The sequence below is a fragment of the Felis catus genome, chromosome B4 (assembly GCF_018350175.1).
Source record: "Felis catus isolate Fca126 chromosome B4, F.catus_Fca126_mat1.0, whole genome shotgun sequence".
NCBI classification, from domain to species: Eukaryota; Metazoa; Chordata; class Mammalia; order Carnivora; family Felidae; genus Felis; species Felis catus.
Genome location: NC_058374.1, coordinates 127,605,054 through 127,625,858, shown reverse-complemented (window position 1 = coordinate 127,625,858; position 20,805 = coordinate 127,605,054). Strand labels below are relative to the sequence as shown.

At 46.3% G+C, this 20,805-nt stretch overlaps 2 protein-coding genes across 3 annotated transcripts in view; one reads left to right on the top strand and one right to left on the bottom strand.

Annotated features, from left to right (window-relative positions):
- TIMP3 (TIMP metallopeptidase inhibitor 3) overlaps positions 1-6,365 on the bottom strand; it is a 59,712-nt gene extending 53,347 nt beyond the window's left edge. Inside the window, exon 1 of the mRNA XM_003989216.6 lies at positions 5,947-6,365. Coding sequence (XP_003989265.1) covers positions 5,947-6,067 — 121 coding nt within the window. The 5' untranslated portion in view covers positions 6,068-6,365. The remainder of the gene's footprint in view (positions 1-5,946) is intronic.
- SYN3 (synapsin III) overlaps positions 1-20,805 on the top strand; it is a 465,836-nt gene that overhangs the window by 213,553 nt on the left and 231,478 nt on the right. The gene's annotated exons all lie outside the window — the stretch shown is intronic.

Sequence of the window (20,805 nt, the reverse complement as noted above, 5' to 3'; positions counted from 1 at the left end):
CCGCTCATGAGTTTGAGCTCCACGTCAGGCTCTGTGCCGAGAGCTCAAAGCCTGGAGCCCACTTCTGATTCTGTCTCCCTCTCTCGCTGTCCCTTTCCCACTCATGCTGTGTCTCATTCTCTCAAAAATAATGTAAAAAAATTTTTTTTAAACATTGTTAGAAACCTAGACATCTGTCAATAGGGAAATGGCCAAACAAATACATCCTACAGGGATATATATTATAGTAATATAATAGTATATAGTAATATATAACATATAGTATGACAAATGATATAATATAAGGCAATTAGCATATAGTATAGTAGTTGATTATACTTTAGAGCCAGGCTGCTGGATTTTAAATACAGGCTTTGCTACTATCTTGAACAAGTTACCTAATTTTTCTAAGCCTCAGTTTCCTCATCCATAAAATGGAGATGACAGAATAGCACACCTGCCTCATAGGATTATCGAGAGAATTAAATGAGTTAATGCACGTTACCTCCTTAGAATGGTGCCCAGCATACAGTAACCACTCTATGCTTGTTAGCTTTTTAATTATAATTAATTGCAATCCCTTGGAATACTATACATAGAATGAAGCAGATCTATATGTATATTTGCTGAGAACAAGACCTAATACATATTGTTCGGTTACAACAAGCAGAATGCTATATGCAATATTCCACTATTTATGGTATTCTACTGTTCCTGTGTCTAAGGGAAAAACTACTATACATTTTCCTTGGATACCTACATATGTAAATGCATCAGGAGGAAAAGATCCAGAGAAGCTAGAATGAGAGAAAGTGCTCAAAAAGGACGTTACCCTTATATAATTTTAGACAGATGTAGATGATTAGATAGATAGATAGATAGATAGATAGATAGATAGATAGATATGGATGGATGACTGGCGATGAATGGACAATGGATAGATGGAGGGATACACATGTACACACAGATACATACATACATGGGTGTAGAATGTATTTACATAATACTTGTGACTTTTAAAATGTGGAGAAAAAAATTAAAAGGCCAAGGTGTTGCAAATTATTATTCCCCTTTTATAAATGAGGAAACCAAAGCTTAAAGACGTCCAATAACATGCCTAAGTGCACACCACCAACAAGCCCCAGAGGAAGGATTTAAACCCAGCTCTGCCCGCCGCAAGGCCTTTCCACCACCCCAGGCTGCCTCTCAAGGCCACCCAGGAGGTGACGATGACAAAGGCTAGAAGAAGGGGCCTCCTTGTCCATACTGGCTGGAATGGTAAAAGCCAAATGCAATGGAGAATTGTGTTGTTGTTTTTGTTTTTAATTAATGAACCTGTTGGAATGTGCCATTCAGCAGTGGAGCTGAATAGTTCCTGCTGTTCCTGCAAAACAAACAAAAGTCTCTCCACCCAAGCCACTTCTGTGGCCACTTTTCTAGCCTTATCTATCCAGGGACTGTGAAAGGGACACAGAACCGTGGGAGAGGCACCTTCTCCAGCCAGCCAGGACCCAGTCTCTGGTGTTCCTGCCACCACACCAGCCATCTACATAGAGTGGGCACCTCATCCTGGGCAGCCCCAACTCATCCCCATCTAGAAGAGGAAGGGTCGTAAAGCCCAAGATGTCCGGTCTCCATTAGCTTTACTTCCCCTGGGTCTCAGGGCGATAAACTGAGTCATTACTTTACTTTGACTTGTGGTTTTGAGGGTCTCTTTCATAGCCAAAGAACATTAGAAATTTTTCTTTATTTTTCTCTATTTATGCCCTAAAATGATAACAATAATAACAATAACAACAGTAATAATAATAATTTCTCCCTCCTAGAAGATGATGTTTACTTAAAACCTCAGGTCATTCTGGCTCTCTTCATACTTTTTTTTTTTTAACTTTTCTCTCTTTTTTAAAAAATTATTTAAATTCAAGTTAGTTAAAACACAGTATTGTACTGGTTTCAGGAGTAGAACCCAGTGATTCATCACTTACATATGACACCCAGTGCTCACCCCAACAAGTGCCCTCCTTAGTACCCGTCACCCATTTAGCCCATCCCCCACCCACTTCCCCTGCAGCAACCCTCAGTTTATTCTCTGTCTTTAAGAGTCTCTTATGGTTTGCCTCCCTCTCTGTTTTTATCTTATTTTTTCTTCCATTCCCTTATGTTCATCTGTTTTGTTTCTTAAATTCCATATATGAGTGAAATTATATGACATACTTTTAATGACAACTTCCCCAAATTAATAAGTAAAGCATTCTTCAAATATTAACCCTTCATTCCACTTCAGTCCAAGGAAGGGTCTTTTGCCTTAGCATATCAAGAGTAAATGAAATTTGAAAAGGTTTTGAAGAACTGCATGACTAAGAAGGAATTAGCCTTAGCATTTAGTAACTGGGTGACCTTGGACAAGCACAACCTTTCCCAGACTTGATGTTTTCCATTTGAAAAAATGGGTGTGATACCTACTCTTAAGGTTGCTGGGTGGATGAAAGACACAGGATCTGTGAAGTGCTTGCACCTAGTAGGGGTCTGGGAGATGTCTCTTCCTTCTATGTAGTGCAGTTCTCCTCTTTCTAGAGTTCCCGAGATTCGGAAAGCCTGGGTCCTCTCCCCAAGTGGCTGGCTCCTCTCTGAAGTCTGAACCTTTTTATTTTCCTTAGGTCACAAAGCCCAGTGAGGAGTGTAATTGTGTGTGTGTGTGTGTGTGTGTGTGTGTGTGTGTGTGTGTATGAGAGAGAGAGAGAGAGAGAGAGAGAGAGAGAGAGAGAATAGAATAGAAGATCTGGCTTCTTTGAAAATGGCTTCTTTGCTAAAACCACAACCTCAGATCTGATACCAAAAGAATCTGCTGGCATTGGTCCCTGTCAAAACAATTTGGAGATATCCAGAGACTGTCCTCCAGGGCTGGCAGCGGGCCCCCAAGCTGAGCCTCACTCTTGAATTCCCAACAGTCTCAGGAGGCAGGCCCCCAACACTCTATGGCACAGCCCCATTCCTCTATGCAAAGGAGGCTGGAGAGAAGGGCTTGGCATTCTGAAGCAAAATTCTCTCTCTCTATTGCCCGCCTCCTGCAGAAACCACACACACACACACACACACACACACACACACACACACACACCAATTTTCAGAAGGCTCTTGGCACTGCCTGCCCCTTCCTGAGCTGGACCGAGCTGCTGGAGCAGGATCTAGCCAGCCAAGGCTGCCTTCTTCATTCCCAGCCCCCTCCTCTCCCTCCTCCAGAGTCAAGGTTTTGTCAGGAGTTTCAGGGGCAATGACTGGTGGGGAGGGGGCCACAGACATCCTGGCTGCTGCCAAGTCCTTTTCTTTCCCCCACAGTATGTTTTATAAGCCAGCATGTAGTTTATTCTTCTCCTAAACACTTCACTAGGGTGCAGGGCCTGGAGTTGCCATAGAAACACCTTTTAACTCCTCCCCACCCAGAAAGCAGTGCCAATCCCCAGGGTTTGGGGGGAGAAGGCAAAAAGAGACACCTGTGGATGAGGAGAAAAGAGAGGGAAGACCATGGGGGGGTTCTTTAGACAGGGCCAAGTCAGGCATGCGGCGCCCTTTGCCCGGTAACATGGCAGCCGGCCACAAAGAGAAAACAGCCAGGAAGGTTCTGGAAGAGGAAGCTGGTGGTCTGGCTTGAGCGTCTTTAATGGGCTACAGCGTTGATTAGTGGGGTCGTAAGGGTCAAGAAGGATGGGGAACTTCTACACATCTCCTTCACTGAGAGGACAGGCAGAGCTGCAACCCAGACTGGAAACCAGAAAGGCCACAAGCAAGAAAAAACTGGGAGCCACCTACTGGACACCGGCAGAGTAGTGTAAGGCAGTGGAGGTCAACAAGCAAGCAGCCCACATCCACACCTCCCATTTTTAAAAGCATTATCTCATCCCCACCACTAGTGCAGTGCACCAAAGCTAGGCAGGACGATTTGGAGTGGTGCCATCATATCGAAGATTTTTTGTTTCTTTTTTATTTTTGCTACCACAATGTTCTGGTATGTGGGTACTTCCTGGCAACTTAGCCTTTTCTCTGGGCAGTTTTTTGAGGGAGGAGATTTCTTGAAGAAATCCAGAGGAATCACAAGAAACTTTCTGCATCAGCCTGGACCCACAGCAGGAAATCTAAACAATAAACAGAGTCCATCAGCGCATCCATTAAAAGCAGGGTCTCCTTGCTGCTCTTTCCACTGTTTTCTGGTGAACTTGCAGGGTGAAAACCCAAAAGCCAAGGGCAAGGGGGAGGCATGAGGTTCCCCTCTCCCTGCACACCAAAAAATCCAAACGATTGTCAAGCAGAAGAGGACGCCCTGACTCCACCTGTCAGCCTCCTGGACTCCTCACTAACCCAAACCAGACCCCACCAGCGGCAGCAAGAGTGGCTTCCAACACTACCCAGGTGGGAATGTCACCAAAGGGGTGAGGATGGAGGAGGGACAAGCCAAGTGGAATTTGGGTGGGGGCGGTCAGAGGAGAAAGAGGAAAACCTTCCAGGTCTCAGGCAGCCCGAAAGAATCCTTCAGGCAATCCACAAACCAAGGGGCCAGCCAGATTCCCCGGGGAATGGGAAGGGTGCACAGCATGGGCCCCAGGAAACTCTAACAAGGGTGACCCCAGGTCACATAAACACCCACGCCTGCCAACTGGACTGACCTTCTGGTCACCACAGCCACCTCCCTGACTTCTCCTAGGCTCAGCGGGGCCCACCAGCAGTGCCCCTCCCAACTCTAGCTGCCTCCCTTGCCAGGCTCCTGTCTCCTCCCCCTCCGCCCCTGCAGCACACTTGTGGAGGCCCTCACCCAGGACCCAGTGGAAAATTTTCCTTCTTCTTTATGACTTAAAACACACACGCTCCATTCTTCACCTCTGAATCGACACAGGCAGAGGGCAGCTAGACTGTGCCCCACCCCATCCCAGCCCAAGTACACACACACACACACACACACACACACACACACACACACAGCAGGGGCCACTGGACTTGCATGCTTTATGAGCTGGAAAGGAGAGGAGAGATGTTTTCCAGCTGCTACTCCACCTCTGGCCATCCAAACACAAGTGTCCCAAAACACTCCCAAACAAGTTCTCCCAGGACACTCGAAAGGCCCTGGATAGAAACTGGTTCTACTTCTTACTGAGTCTCTAACCAAGACACTAACTCCAGTTTGGAATCATCACCATGATGTGACCCTTGGCATCTTTGTTCTTTTGGTGACAAATCTGTTTCCCACTGCTCCTTCTCCCCCTCCCCACACACAGTCAAGGGGGAAAAAAAATAGCCTTCCTGTGAATTCTCACAGCAATGTGATAAGTGATCCCTCACACACGCCGCCTCCTGCTTGCTATCAACACTCTCAAATACAGTTTCTCCAGGGAAGGGTCAACCCCACAGCTTTCTTCTCATTTTCCCCCCTTAAATCCACTCAAACTTGGCAGTCCAAGAAGCTCGGTTAGCAGTTGCTTGGGAAGTGGGAGACTGCGTTGGGTCTCAGTGAAAGGAATGAACTTCATGGGTGCAGGAGAAAATGCAAACTCAGAAAACTTCAAGATTCTCCTGCAACTTTGTGCACATGGCTGGCAACTTTTTTTCAAACTATTGAACATCCCAATACTTTAGTTGGTTGGCATTCCAAGTTTTAGGAATCCTTTCCCACCCTTCTCCCCCAGCACTGCCTCTCGTGATAGTGAAAAGGGAAATGTTCCAGATGTCAAAAGGACCAACAGGAGAGCAAAGGCTGCAAGGGGTTCCCTCAGCCACCGCGGGTTTTCTCTGCAGGGCATCTGCGCCTTCAGCCGTGCCAGGTCCTCCGACCGAAGAAACTGGGTTTTGCCACCCCACCCCAAGCTGAGGCAGAGAAAAGGAGCCGGGCTCTCCATGCCACCCGGAGCTGTGCCGGGGTCAGGACTGCAGCCCGAGAGCGGGCACCGCGGGGGCTCTGGCGGGGACACCCGGAGCGCTTACCGATGTCAGAGTTGCAGAAGGCGTCCTGGGGGTGGCTGGGCGAGCATGTGCACGCCTCGGCGCCCCAGTGCCCCAGGCTCCAGCTGCCCAGGAGCACTACTAGCCCGAGCCAGGGAGTCATCGCCGCTGCCGCTGCTGAGGCTGCTGCTCGCCTCTCCAAAGTTGAAGCGCGCGCCGCTGGAGGGGCCGCTGCAGCCCGAGCTCGCCTGCCCGGCCGTGCGGGGCAACTTTGACCTCGGGCGCGCTGCCCTCGGAGTGCCCACCGCACGGGATGGGGTGCAGCGAGGCTGCCTCGGAGCTGGCGCACGACTCTGCGGGCCGGCGGTCTCTCCGCGAAGGAGCAGGAGCTGGGGCGGAGCAGAAGGAGGAGAAGCCGTCTGAGCGCCCGCCCGCTGCCCGCTCTGCGCCGCTGCCGGGCGGCCGAGTGATATAGCGCGGGTCCCCCGGGCACCCCCTCTCGGGCACGCGGGGCCCGCCCCCACCGACCAATGGCAGAGCCGCATTACCTCATCGGCCCTCCGAAGGGGGCGGGGCCGGGGGCGCGGGCCGACGGGGCGGGGCCGCCCCGGACCGTTCAGATCCTTATAGGGAATAATGCGGCTGTGGGCACAGGAGTGGGTGAACCGGAACGCGCTCGGGACCTACGCTTCGCGGAGGGGCCCCCGGAGCGGCGCTCGCGTGTCCCATCTCTCTGGTACCCTGACCACACACCCACCCTTCTCTCTGCGCACTTCTGATCCAAACCACGGCCGACTGCCACCAACCCGTCCTCGGGTCAGAGGCGGTCCTGGCCTTGGAGACCCTGACTGCGCCTGGTGGAAAGGCTAAGGAAAAAGGCCAAATTCTCCGTCTTCTCTGGAGAGAGCAGGGTCAGAGGGGAAAGAGCCAGCTGACGACCTACGCCCCCACCCCCGACTTTCCTGGATGTGAGGAAGCCATCTGCCCTTTGGAGCTGGCTATAATGGACTGTGGTTTCTCCAGGCTCACCCAGAGTAAACCGTGAAGGCATTCAACAAACACTGTTCTGGATGTTGTAATGAACAAAACAGATTCCTTGCTTGCATGAAAGTTGCAGGCAATGCATCAGTGAATTCACGAATGCATTGGGTAATGTTCTATGGTGATAGTACCATGAAGAAACAAAACTTAGTAATGGGTTAGAAATCACTGGGGAGGGCACCGCTTTCTATGTGCCAGTAAGAGAAGGTATCTCTAAGGAGGTGACATTCTAGCTGAGATGTGAGCAGGGAAAAAGGAGTGGGAGGAACTCCTGTGGAAATCTGGGAGGAGAGAACACCAGTCAGGGAGAACAGCAAGTGCAAAGGCCCTGAGTTTATTTGAAAAGCAGTGAGTAGAAAGGGCAGGAGGAATGGTAACCCCACCAAGGCCAGACAAGTCTCCATCCTTCAGAAAGGAATTTGGGGGTGAACTGATCCCACCCTGCAGTAACACCAGATTCTGGAGAGCTATCCAGGATCCTAGACTACTAGCTGTAATGGATAATTGCCAATAACTAATACTATAACTATCCTGATTATTGAGTAACATCTTGATTCTGCCTTATATTTTCCATGCCACACCTCATTATATCTCACAAAATTTCTTTTAGATAGGAAAAACACAAAGTATTATTGACACTTTCCAGATGAGGAAACTGGCACAGAACGGTGGCATGACTTGGCAACCAGCCAGGAACTCAGTTCATTCATTTGCACCGAAAGAAAGGCTTGATTTCCCTGGACTTCAGCAGTAACTAGCTGTCACCACGCAGATGCCCTTTTGCAGCTGGAGTCTTCTATCTTTCTCTTCGTGCTCCCTCTCTCCCTTTCTCTCCTAACTCATTCTGTTTAGAAAGACACTTGAATGTTTTGGCTATAGAAATGCTGAAAATTTGGAACAAAATAAGGACCTGGAATACTCCTCAGAAATGCAAGTTCAACTTCTTTCTCAGAAACCCTATTACATCTCAGAGAAGTGATATTGGGATGACAGAAGCAGAAAATTTCATTGAAAATGGTATTTCCAAGAACATTTTTTAAACTCCTTCATCCCCTCCCCCTTAAGAATTGTAGCTATAAAGAAGGAATCGAGTTTTCTACATTTTTCTGCCTTATCCCCTCCCCAGCTTTTAAGCCCCTTCCCACCTTAACTCTAGCCATGGTCTGGCCCAGATAGATCTTTCCCCTCTTTCAATGTTTACCTCAGCACTTGGCTTACAGTTTCATGGAATATAATTGTATCATTTCCCCCAAGCACACTAAAATATTTTGAGACCTGAGATATTTGGCCACACTGTTTTTTAGCCCTCTGAACACAATAGGGTCCCAGGAGACTTGGGTGGGGGTATGGCCAGCAGCCCATTGAGTCTGGAGCAATGGACACTCCAGAGTCCACTCCAAGGATCCAGGTTGAATAAGGGCATACTTGGTGGGATTTGAGAGTTTTACTTAACCTTGCATGATGCCAGTCATGTGGAAGGTTTTAGAAGCCTTTCCAGACCAAGTCCACTTTGGATAAGCATCTTATGTGATAAAGGCCCTCTCTTCTCTTTTTTTTTTTTCTTGTCACTTTACGGTTTTGTCCAAAATGCCAATATTTTCTCCAAGGGAAGGCTTCCCTCAAACACGAGTATCAGGCAGGTAACTTTGGTTGAACTTCAAGCAGTAGGTTCCTTATAGGAAGAATCTGAAGCATTTGATTATGGCAGCTACTTAATTATGTAAGCACCAGGAGTAATCTGATTGTTTTTCCAGCTGAAAGGTAATGAAATTGCCTTTTGGTTTATTTCCTCCTGCTCCCTATCCTAAGCTGGTTCACACAGCCTTTGGAGTTCAGCTTCCCTTTCAGTCAGGAAGTTGCCCATAATGTTGAACTCCAGGGGACTCCCCTCAGCCTACCCATGAGAATTCAGCTCAGTCCTCTCCCCGAGGAAGAGGTGCCTTACTGCTAGGGTCAGCCCCGTCAGCAAGCAGACCTCACAGGCATCAATCTGGATATCATGGTGTCCATAGACCTACATAATAATATGTAAGAATTACTTTTTCAAGACTGTTTTCTAAGCTAGATGGAGTGGACCTGCGGCTGGTGGTAACAATGACCATACCGGCTCACCTACTTTCTCTTGACAGCAAAGAACAGTGATAGATTTGTAAACCTTGAAAGAACTGCAGAAGTCTCGAAATCTCTCTGGCCTATCCTCAAACTTACCAAGCTTACCTGATATCCCCCTTCCTGGAACTTTTCCAGGGAAGGTGGGTCCACGTCCACCCCCTTTATATCAAGTTACAGGATGCTGGAATCTATGAGAAGTCTCTCACAGACATTTAGAGGTCCTATAAAAGGACCCAAGAGACTATCCATCCTAATTTTATAGGTGGGGAAGGTAAGGTGATTCAGACAGGTGAAAAAACCGCCCAACCTATCACGGTCAGCTAGTGGCACAGCCAGAATTGGGTTGCAGCTGCCTAATTCCTTACCTGGCTCTCTCCCACACACTCATGGGTCTCAGTTCCCCCAATCTGCAGCACATGACCTAATGCTTACACCCTAGTCATCGAAACTCCAACCACTCGTGGTCCTGAATCTGCATTTCAGATCTGTAGATGAGTTTCTTCCAGAGTCTCAGAGACTCTTTGCACAGTCTGTAACATGTGGAGAATTCCTCCTGCCACGTGCACTGGCTAAATGGTTCTCTATTATGATAATAATCATCTCTGAGCCAATCAGAATGCATACCGCTCTGTTCTCCCCAGAGGTTTATGTCTTGTGTGTTTATTTTTTCCCCTTTCTGTATTATTATTTAATACTTTTTGAAAACATTCCAAACATATTACTGCAAAGAAATGCATGAAACTTTATTTCTGGGGGACAAAGAGAGGCTGGGTGGAAGAAAAAAAAAAGCAAATGATGTGAGATTGGTTCCAAAAGTCACTACAGAAGGACAGGTGTGTGTGTGGACGAGTCACGTCACCTGTCCAGACCTCAATTTGTGTGTTTATTGGATGAGATCTGTAACTTAATGGTCCCCAAGGTCCCCCTTGGCTCAAAAAGTCTAAGATCTCTTGGGAAACTCTCAAGGACAAGGAAGGGAAGATAGATCTTGCCATTTAAACAGGTTTGAGACAAATCAAATGTGCCCAAGACTGAAGCACAACCATCAATCTCTCAGTCAACACTTATTGAGTTCCTATTCTGTGCTCTCCTTCAAGACTCAGGCTGAAAACAAAGATGGTGATGGTGAATCATAGGAGAGACCGAAGCTCTTGTTTCTGACAGGGCCCCGTGTAAACTACTTGTTTATCTGTCTGTTTACTTCTTAGATGTTAAGCATGAAAAGGTCAGGAAATATGTCTCTTATTGTCTCTATACCTTATTTTCAAAATTCATTGAACCACTGTTGCAGTTGAAATGTCACCTCCTCCAGAAAGCCTTCTGTAATCTCCTCTCCCCAGTCTTCATCAATCAAGTGCAGTGTATCCCCACAGCACCCTGTGCTTTCTTTCACACCACTTAGCTGACTACAGTGTGATTGTTTACCATCTGTTTCCCTTCCAGGATAGAGGAAGCCCCTTGAAGACAGTGTTAGTAACCAAGACGTCAGCAAGTATTGGTTGAATGAGTCAAAATGCTTGGCCCCACCAACCCCTTCCCACTTTTCAGATAGGCAGGTGGTAGCTCCTTGGAGAGTTCACAGAGCCCTATCCCTCCGGCCAGTGCTAGGGGGCGCTGTAGGCCAGAGAACACCCATTCCATAAGCCCGCAGTCTCTGCCAGTCTCTGAGAAGGCGGGAGAGGCAGTTCCACACTAGTCACCCACTTTGAGTGGGTGAAGCTAACCCCTCCCGTCTGCAAGGGCCACAAAGCTGTCAGTCAGCATCCCGTCTGGGTCCGCAGCTGCCCTGCTCCTCCACCCCGGAGCTGACCACATGTCAACCCAAGGGAGATGTGCTCTCAGAAAGCTACATACTTGTGAATCATGGGTTTGGAGAGATCGGGAAGATCTGGGAACACAGCAGACAATGCCACGATCCCACTCTCTCGGGGCAAAGCTAGCCTCTGAAAATTAAACCGGGAGAAGGTGCTGACAAGACATGTGTCGTTTCTGTTGCCTCATAGGGAAACACCTCTTTTCTTCCCTTCCCTTTCCCCTCTAGACCCTAGGCACAGTGCCTTCCCCCAAACCCACAGACCTCATCTGAAAGCCATTACATTCAAAATAGCCTTTTCCAAGCAACAGACAGCCCTGGTCCACCCATCACCATGAGCCCTGGCCAGACCCTCAGTGGGGTTGCTGCCCAGCACTGGGAATTATGAACCTGAGATGGTAAGCACTTCTGGTTCTCTGTGTCTGGCACCGGCCGGGAGTAAACACCTTTTCTTATTTCCATCTGGAGCCAATTTCATGGCAGTAAAGTTGCACAGCGCCTCTTACCCCCGCTCCCCACTAGTCCTGTCATGGAGCGAAGACCCCCTCAGTAAGATTCTCTGACTGCATTCACCTGAATCCTCAGCTTTTCACACTTCTTTCCACCCCCAGCTACTCCAGGGATTTTTAAGCCAGAAAACACATGTGTGCTATAGAGACATTTTGTGCCCCATGTTTTCTGGTGGTGAGAGCTGGGGAACAGAGTTAATATTCTAGCTCTTGCTTTTAAAAATTATTTTTTTTATTTTTTTGAAATGACTATGTGCTTGCTCGGTCAATTATTTCTGTGAAAGGTAATATTAAGTGGAGGGAGACCTTCTCCTCCTCGGCCCTGTCTTAATGTCTTCCTTATGCCAGTGGAGTTCGTGTGTTTTTCCTTTAAAAATGAGTAGCTCCTTTGTGGTTTCTTTGAAGGTTGCATGTGCAGCTTCACAGAGAAGACGCATGTGAGTGTCTCTGCCGGGTTCTCTCACGGCTTGGAGGGAATGGGGTGGACGTATGGCCAGTCTTCTGTCCGACGGGGCTGGAGATTCAATTTCTGGAAAGGCACTTGAGCTCTCCTCAGCAGAACCTGCTAGAACTGAAAACGACACATCCTGTGTGGCGGGGAGGATCCAAAGAGCATTTGACGCCATTGACCACATCCTTCTTCAAACTTGGCTGCTGAGACTCCAGTCTCTCTGGGTTTTCGATTTCCACCTCTCCAACTGTACCTTTCTCAGTCTTCTTGGCAGACCCTTTGGACTCTTCTTGTCACTAAAATGTAGGTGTTTCCCAATTTTCTGTCCCTGGCTGCCTTCCCTTCCCTTTCAGCCTCCACGCTCTCCCTGGCTAACTCTCCCCCCTGGTTTTAGCTACCACTCTGCTGTGTGCACAGGAGTGGACACTGCAAGCAGCAATATCCCTCTGAGTTCCAGTCTATATCCAGCTTCCCCCTTGGATAATTTCATTTGGTGGTCCCGTCACCTCCTCAGACTCCACTGTCTTTCCCCTGCTATAGTGGTACCCATCCCTGCTAAGGGCACCACCTTTAACCAAGTCCTATAAATTTTCACTCCACATATCTCTTCTTACCCTCTCTTTCTCCCCATGCCCACCATTTCTGCCTTGGATCAGGCCTATATAGATTCTTTCCTGACAACTTCAATAGTCGCATAATTGGTCACCCTCTCTAGAGTCTTTCTCTGTCAAATGCAACTTATGCCCTGCTGCTTGTGTAAAGTTTTTCTAATATAAATCTGAAATCGTGATGTCCTTTGCTTAAAATGATTATTTGTTTCCATGGCTTAAACTCCAAAAGAAAGGCATACAAGGCCCTCTGCTGTGATCTGGCTCTTCCCAGGGCCCCAGAGTGGAAAACCATTCCTGTAGAACACAGTGTGATTGCAACAGCAGACCCTGCTAGCTTATCTCTCCAAACCTATGCCCTCATTCCCATCTTCCAACCCAACATGAAGTTCCAGCTATCCATTTCCTGCCTCTGAGCTTATTCACACTATGCTCTTTGCCTGGAATCCACCTTCCACTAATGTTTTCCTCCACCCTTCTCCATCTCTTCTGTAAGGATTCTCTTATCTTTCAGGATTCAACTAGAGTCACCACCTCATGGATGTTTTTCTGAGTCTCTCTTCCTGAACAGAATTGACCACCCCTCCTTGGCCTCTCCTCCCTCATTCCTTTCCCAGATTTACCCAATGCTTCCCACACTCTGTTGCCCCTAGTGGTTAATATGTCTTTCTCTCAAAAACCTAGCACAGAATCTGCATAAGCACTTACTAAATATTGAAAGAATAAACTAACCATTGAATGGCAGGGAAACAAAGAGGGAGGTGATCAGAATATTTCCTTTACAAACTTACCATTACAGAGGTTCTGGAATGTAGCTTCTTAAATACAGAAACTCAATTAGATTCAGTTCCCAGACTTGATCAGTCCCAGGGATACTATGATTCATAAGAGACCAGTAAGCCGGTCACAATTCCATTGTCTTTGCTTCCAATGAAATATTAATTGTGACATAGGTTAGCACATTTATATCAATGTGCCCCCCATGTTTTCCTCCTTAGAACCATAGAGAGCTTTGTGTGAGGCTAGTTTCTCATCAGAATGTTGCTTTGGGGTATATGGAGTCAGAATACAGGGACTGAGGTCGTCATAAGTAAAGTCTTTCAGTTGAAATGCTGTAGAACTCTCCTAACCGAGGCAAAGGCTTTTCTAAGAGGGTAATGTTGCTCACAGTCACTAGCAAGAGCCCCTCTCATAGCAATGCCGGATATACACTGCCAACTTTGGACTCTTCGGTCTTCCCATTTCTCTGCTCCAAACAGGCCACTCTTCTCTTCTTTCACCCAGACTTTTTTCTTCACTGGGAATATTATAATCCATTTGGTTTCTGTGTTTTAGATTACAGTCACCACCAATGATTACCTTCAGGTCAACTAGTTTGGGTTCTAGATTTTGAATGCTTCCTTTACTGTGTGTTTATTTGCTACCACAGATGGCCAAGCACTTGAGTGGTGTGTGAATTTATGGCTTCAGAGCTCAGTAGACAGATAGCCTTCTTTCCAAGTTGTGGGTGGACTCTTCATTATCATTGCTCCACCAACAGCCTCTATTTGCCTCACAACTTGTTTGTTCCAGTGTGATTATCAATTCTTTGGAAGAAAGGAACAAGATTGTCCCCTTCCATCCCTGCTTCCTTCAGATATTCCCCCAGATATTGACTAAGCGTCCACTGCTACATGGTAGGCACTAGAGATCTGACAGTGAGCAAGGAGTGCCCTCAAGGAGTTCCCAGTCTAGTGGGAGAGAAAGACATGAAAACAATAGTGGCTTGTACAAACTACAACAGGAGGATCAAGGATGCCAGGAGGTCATAGCACTGGGTAACCCAATGAGGGAGTGGGAAGGATGTCTGAGAACCCATATCATGGTAAGAGCTAGGAGAGAACTGTAGGTCGCCAAATCCAACCCTCTCGTTTTACAGATATAGAAAGAGGCCCAAAGAGGTGGGCTTTTATATGATCACATGGGATTATTGGCAAAGGCGAGACAAGAAATCAGACTCTTTAGTGCTTCATCGTCCTCCCATCAATCAAGGCTTCTCTAATTTAATGTAAACAATTATTTCCCTGCCCTGTAACACACATCAACCTTGAGTTGGTAAGCTGAGAAAGATTTCTAAGATAAGAAAAAGGGAAAGGGACTCACATTAGTTGTGTACCAACCATGTACAATTAATTTCCAATCAAGTATTGTCTTCAATCTTCACAACCCTTAATAATAGGTACTATTTTATTTTATGTCTGTTTTATAGTTAAGAAACTAAGGCAAAAACATTAACTAAAAAAAAATATGCACGCCTGTGTTCATTGCCACATTATTTACAATAGTCAAGATGTGTAAACGACCTAAGTATCCAATGAGGGATGAATGGATAAATTAATTGTGGTGTATATATATGATGGAATATTATTCAGCTGTAAACAAGAAAGAAATCTTGCCATTTGCGACAACACGAATGGACCTTGAGGGTATTATGCTGAGTGAAACAAGTCAGGGAAAGACACGTAACCATATGATCTCTCTTATATGTGGAAGTTAAAAACAAACAAAACGAAACAAAACAGCTCATAGGTACAGGTAATGGCACATAGATATTGGGGGATGGGAAAATGGGTAAGAGGGGTCAAAAGGTAAAAGGAAAGAAATCTGAGACTCAGAGAAGTTAAATTGCACGTCTAATTTCTTTCAAGCAAGGAAGAAGCAGAGATGTGATTCAGACCCAGATATCTCTTTCAAAACCATTAGTATTTCTGGAGATTGAAAGTCACTATACCCTTAGGGTCATCAGGATATTGGAAGTGCTAGTGATTTCCTCTTTGTCTCTTGGGTTCTCTTTGAGGGCTCAGAGCTCTTGATCATTGTTGGAACCAAACAGAGGGAGTCACAGGACCTCCCACCAAGGACCAGAGAGGGAGCTTTATCAGCAGGCAGGTGAGATGCATCCCTTGTTTTTCCTGGTTAGCAGTGGAGAGAAGGCAGGAGCTATCAGAGAGCAGGCAATTTCTGGGAGCGTAGGTGTGCCCTTCCTTACTCAGGATTTGGATGGATGCCACAGGGGCATTACATTTGTATTACAAAGAAAGGGCCCACAATCCAGAAGCAAGCTGATAGAATACTGATCAGTATATTTTTTAACAGCTATTGAATATGGCTTTGTTTCCTCTTGAAATTTCAAGCATGAGATTGAGTCAATGTGCCAGGTTTTTCTTCTAGTTCTACAACACAAAATATCTGGGTGACCATGAGTAAACCAATGAACCCCTTTTCTTCAAATGTAAAACCAAGGGGTTGGACTTTATGATCTCTCAAAACTTCCCAGTGGAGTATTTTGGAAGGAGACTGACAAAGGGGTCAAGGACCAAGACCTGTGACATCAGTAAAACTGGGTTTTAATCCTTCACTTTTTCACTATGACCTTGAACAAGTTTCTTATCTTCTCTGAGCCTCAGATGTCTAGTGGTAAAATGGAGGAGAGGTTCATACCTCATTGGATTTTCTTAAGGATCAAAGGTATGGTGAGTGAGGCACTTGGCTCAGTGCCTGGCACATAATAAATTCTCACTGAGAACCTGTATGTACCAGAGTGTGGCCCTATAGGTATAGAGGTGAATGAGGCCTCTAACTTCCAGCAGCCTATAGTCTAACGATCTGTGTTGATTAAGGATGAACATAATCCCTTATCCCCTTTGACCATGTAAGTAATACCCAAAGAAGGGATGGGGTAAAAGGAAGAGGAAAACAAAACAAAACATTGATAATAATTGTTAATTCTTATAGCTACTAGGTGCCAGATGTTATCTTAAGCAGGTTGCATATATTAATTCATACAAAAACTGTGAGGTAGATGGAATTATCCTCACCATCCGTGTTTTCTTCGGATTTGGAAACAAAGATACAGAGAGCTTATGTAACTTGCCCAGGATGACATGGTCAAGATGCTGCAGTGCTGGGTTCGATGCCAGAGCCCATGCTCTCAACCACCCTGCTAGCCTCCCTCGTCCCGGAGAAGGGGAACTCGCAGAAAGTAACAAGGATGCAAAAGGCAGATGCCCATGCCTGTCACCAGTGGGTCTTCTTTCCCAGAACACCTTGTGCCCTCAGATCAAGGAATGTGAGAACATGAATCAGATGTGGCCCCTATCGGAGGAAAGAGTGAGGGCAGCGAGCACCTTGCGGGCCCTCCTGGAGTGTAATACTCAATAGGTTCAATGTGATTTCCAGCCCTCAGGAAGAGCACTGAAGCTAGTGAATCAGACCCCTTGTTCAAGTCCCATCTTGTCCATCTACTAAGTTTCTCTCTAGCTTATAGTTATTCTCTAAAAAGGGAAGACAAACATCTAATTTGCAGAGGTATTTTCAAGGATTAAGCAATAACTAACATTGAGCAGTTCTTACGTGCCAGGCCCCGTTCTATGTACTTTAGGGATATAAATCTATTTAATTGTGCCAACTGTACAACACAGGGGCTGTTATTATCATGCCCATTTTACAGAAAGGAAAGCTGAGGCACAGAGAGGTTCAGTAACTTGGCCAAGACCACACAATTAGTAAGTGGTGGAACCAGAATCCGAAGTTCAGTGTTAGACTCTGTGCTTCTCACCACCTTTCTGGACTCTGATGGACGGTCAGAAACATTTTGTAGACACTAAATGGTATTGTTGCTCAATTCTCATGTCTGTGTCTTAGGTCTTTGTCCGTGCTGTTTCCTTGCCCTGGAGTGCCTTTCTTCCTCTCACCTGGCTGCCTCTTACTTGTACAGAGGGGTAAAGAGAGGGCTTCTGATGCCGGCCTGCTGCAGCTGGCTCACACTGGCCTATGAGCGCCTGGTTGTTAGGTTTTCTAGGAATTTTCGAGTCCGTTATTAAACACAGCGATTATTAAGAATTTAATTATTTTAACATATAATCAAATTGTATTAATAACGTGGTAATGAATACGTGGAACTCATCACTTCCTAGTGACTTCATTACATCATATTCTCACCTGTGGTCTTGAGGGTCTTTCCAGCTATTGTGTCTGTGTGGGGGGGTGTTGTATCATGGTGTGCTGCTACTCGTTCTTCCCAACTCTGCACTCAGTGACGTCACACTGGTAACTTAACGTTGGCCATAATGGGAGTATTTATACCACAGCATTCAGGAGATGGCACCAATCAGGCTTCTTCTCCTGGACAGCTAGGTGGCAAATACGCACGCACATGCCACTGCCATTTCTCGACTGAGATCTTGGACAAGTGATCTTCCCAAGCCTCAATTTTCTTATCTAATAAAGTAATGACAGCATTAGTACATTAGCATATCTCACAAAGTTGTGAGGAGCAAACAAGACGATACATGAAAAGGATTTAGCAGAATGCCTGGCATAGAGTCAGCCACCAATGCATGGCCACTGTCAGTATTAATATTGAGACAACGTTATTAGGAGGTATCATCTCCTACACGTAGCTTTTCCTTCCACCCAAGCTAGGTGAGCTCTGACTTGATAGTTACCACACTACATTAGGTTGTCTGTTTCTGTAGCATTTTCCCTCTTCAGAAAGTGAGCTAATGGCAGAGGCTAATTGAGTTTTCTGAGCACTTACCACAATGCCTGACACTCAGTAGGTCCTCAGTAAACTGTTAGATTAAATTTTGAGGAAAGAAAGAGTTCAGTAGTGCCAAAAAAAGATCACTAAAAGTCAAAATTAGGGAGGCACCTGGGTGGTTAAGCACCCAACTTTCACTCAGGTTGTGAGCTCACAGTTTGTGAGCTTGAGACCCGCATCAGGCTCTGTGCTGCTGATAGGTCATAGCCTGGAGCCTGCTTCAGATTCTGTGTCTCCCTTGCTGTACCCCTCCCCCATTCATGCTCTGTCTCTCTGTCTCTGTCAAAGTGAATAAACATTAAAAAAATTTGAAAAACAATAAATAATAAAAAATTGAAGTCAGAATTAGGAAACTTGGAAGCTTCTCTAATCACATTACAAACTTTTAAGAAGTTCTCCATATCCAAGCATCAGTGGAGTATTCTGTTTGGGGTTCATGACTTGGAGTACCTTATAATGAGACCATTTTGGAATTTCCAAAACTAAAAGCCCCCTACTTGGTGCCCAGACAGACCCACCGCACACTGAACTGTGTTTTACAATGAAGTTCTCAGTGTGTGTGATATGGAGCCCCTATGACAGTCTCAGTGTGTCAGTAGGAATATGACCAGTAACTTTCCAAAGCACTTGAAGGTAGCTGGAACTGCTTCTGCCTCAAGTATTTAGGAGAAAAAAAAGATCTTGATGTCACATCAACAAACTCTGAAAGAGATTGCACATACCTGGAGTGCTTTTCAAGGCCTGGGAGCCAGTGATTGGAGGCAATTTCAGGGGGAAAGGAGGGGAGAGGCTGAAGGCATGTTGAAAAATCATTTTTTGTCTGTTGTTCCTTTGTGTGAACCGGTTGCTGGCTTATGCAACGCCCAGTAATTAAAATGGCTGGAATGCTTTGCATTTTTACAGCAACGTGAAGGCGGCTCGGAAGCCTGCAGCTAGAGCCAGATGGAGGGGGGCCCAGTGATCCTACCCTGGCTGCCCCTTGGCTTGGCAGAGGTGGCTGGCATCTGCCTTGGGGTGGAGAGGGTGGCAGGGAGGAGGGAGGAAGTCAAGCACTTAGGAGTAGCTCCCACTACTCTCCCCTTCCCCTTGGCAGGTGCATCCAGGTGCACTGCCTCTAGAATGAAGATATTCACTGGCCACCCACCTTCTAGAAGTCCATAATGATTAGTGGTGCTGCCTAGGAATGACAAACAATGATAAAGCTTTCCTTTCTTAAATGTCTACACTGTGCCAGGTCCTGCACTAACAACATTGCATACATTATCTGCCTTCACACACACACAAAATCAGATCATGTCACTCTTCTGCTTAAAAGATCCCTAGTGCATTTAAAATGAATTCTAAATGCCTCACCCTTGCACGCTCAGTGTGCTACAGTCCCTGCCGTCACGGCCGTTATATCCCCCGCTCTCCCTCAAGCTTACCGTGTTCCTATCACGCTGGGAACATGCTTTCACCAAGCTGATCTCACTCCCTTCTCCAGGGCTGCCCTAGACCCTTCCCTAGACCTTCCTCATGTCTTGCCAACACCGCTTTCTTCTTATTCAGCTTCCAGCTTAAATGTTTGTCAGCTTCTCAGAGACTTCTGCCATAGCTTCAGTAGCACACCCATCCCCAGTCACTCCCGGCTCCCATCGTGAAAATTTTTCAGATGTTTTTTTTCAGTACTTATCACTATCTGGAAAACCCTTGTTTGTTTTTATGTGTTTTCACTGCATTTTCAACTAGAATGGAAGGTCCTTGAGGGCAGAGCCCTCATCTATTTTGTCCAGTTCTGTATCTATAACACCTAGATCAGTGTCTAATAAATATCTGTCGAGATAGTAGACCTTTACAACAACCCAGAAAGCCAGACGTCATTGTCCTCATCTTCCAGATGCAAAAACTGAAGCTCAGGAGGTTGTCACTTGCCCAAGGTTATCCCATAGGAATCGATGTCACTAAGGTCTAACTCTGAAATCCCTGTTTTAGGGTAAGTATGCACAACCTTCCCCCATGGACATCTACTTTAGAAAATAGTGGAAAGATGGTGTATTTCAAGAGAATGAACCAAGACTCAAGGCTAACTATTAGCCCTTTTGTAGTATAATGAAGGTGGCACCAAGAAATAAGAATGTAAGCACTTGATGGAAACCCACAACACTGGTGTTCTTCTAATCTCAGTTCTGCCACCTGTGTTACCTTAGATGAGTTAATTACCCTCTCTGGGTGCTTTTTTGGAATGTGCAGAGAATTTGTTCTTCTGCTTCCCCAGGGGACAATTACATGACAGTGTGTGAAGCCCCAGCACTCAAATGTCCCTCTCCTGTCCTGGGATGGAGAGGCTGGTGTGTTGTATGGATCACTAGAGCAGAAGCCATACCTTGGGGGAGGGACGCTTTCCCTGACCATGGGCATGAGCTGGCCTGGGGGTAACTTCAGGAGTAAGCAGCTGGATTGAGAAGTTGGCTTTTAAAGCCTTGGGGAGTATTAGAGGATGGGCAGGCAGGGTTAAATGACGATGTCATCACCACTCCTATCACTGTTCAAGCATCGTCTCCCTGAGAAAGCCTGACTGCCCAGCCTGGCCTTTTAGGTCCCAAAGTCTGCCCCAACATAACCCCCACCCTGACTTTGTTCTCACTAAGCAGGATCTGTACCTTCCTCATCATGATACAAATTGCATCTTCTTCCCACCATTGGCTTTTTAAAAAGTTTATTTATTTATTTTCAGGGAGAGAGAGAGAGAATCCCTAGCAGGCTCCATACTCAGCACAGAGCCAGATGTGGGGATTGATCTCATGAAC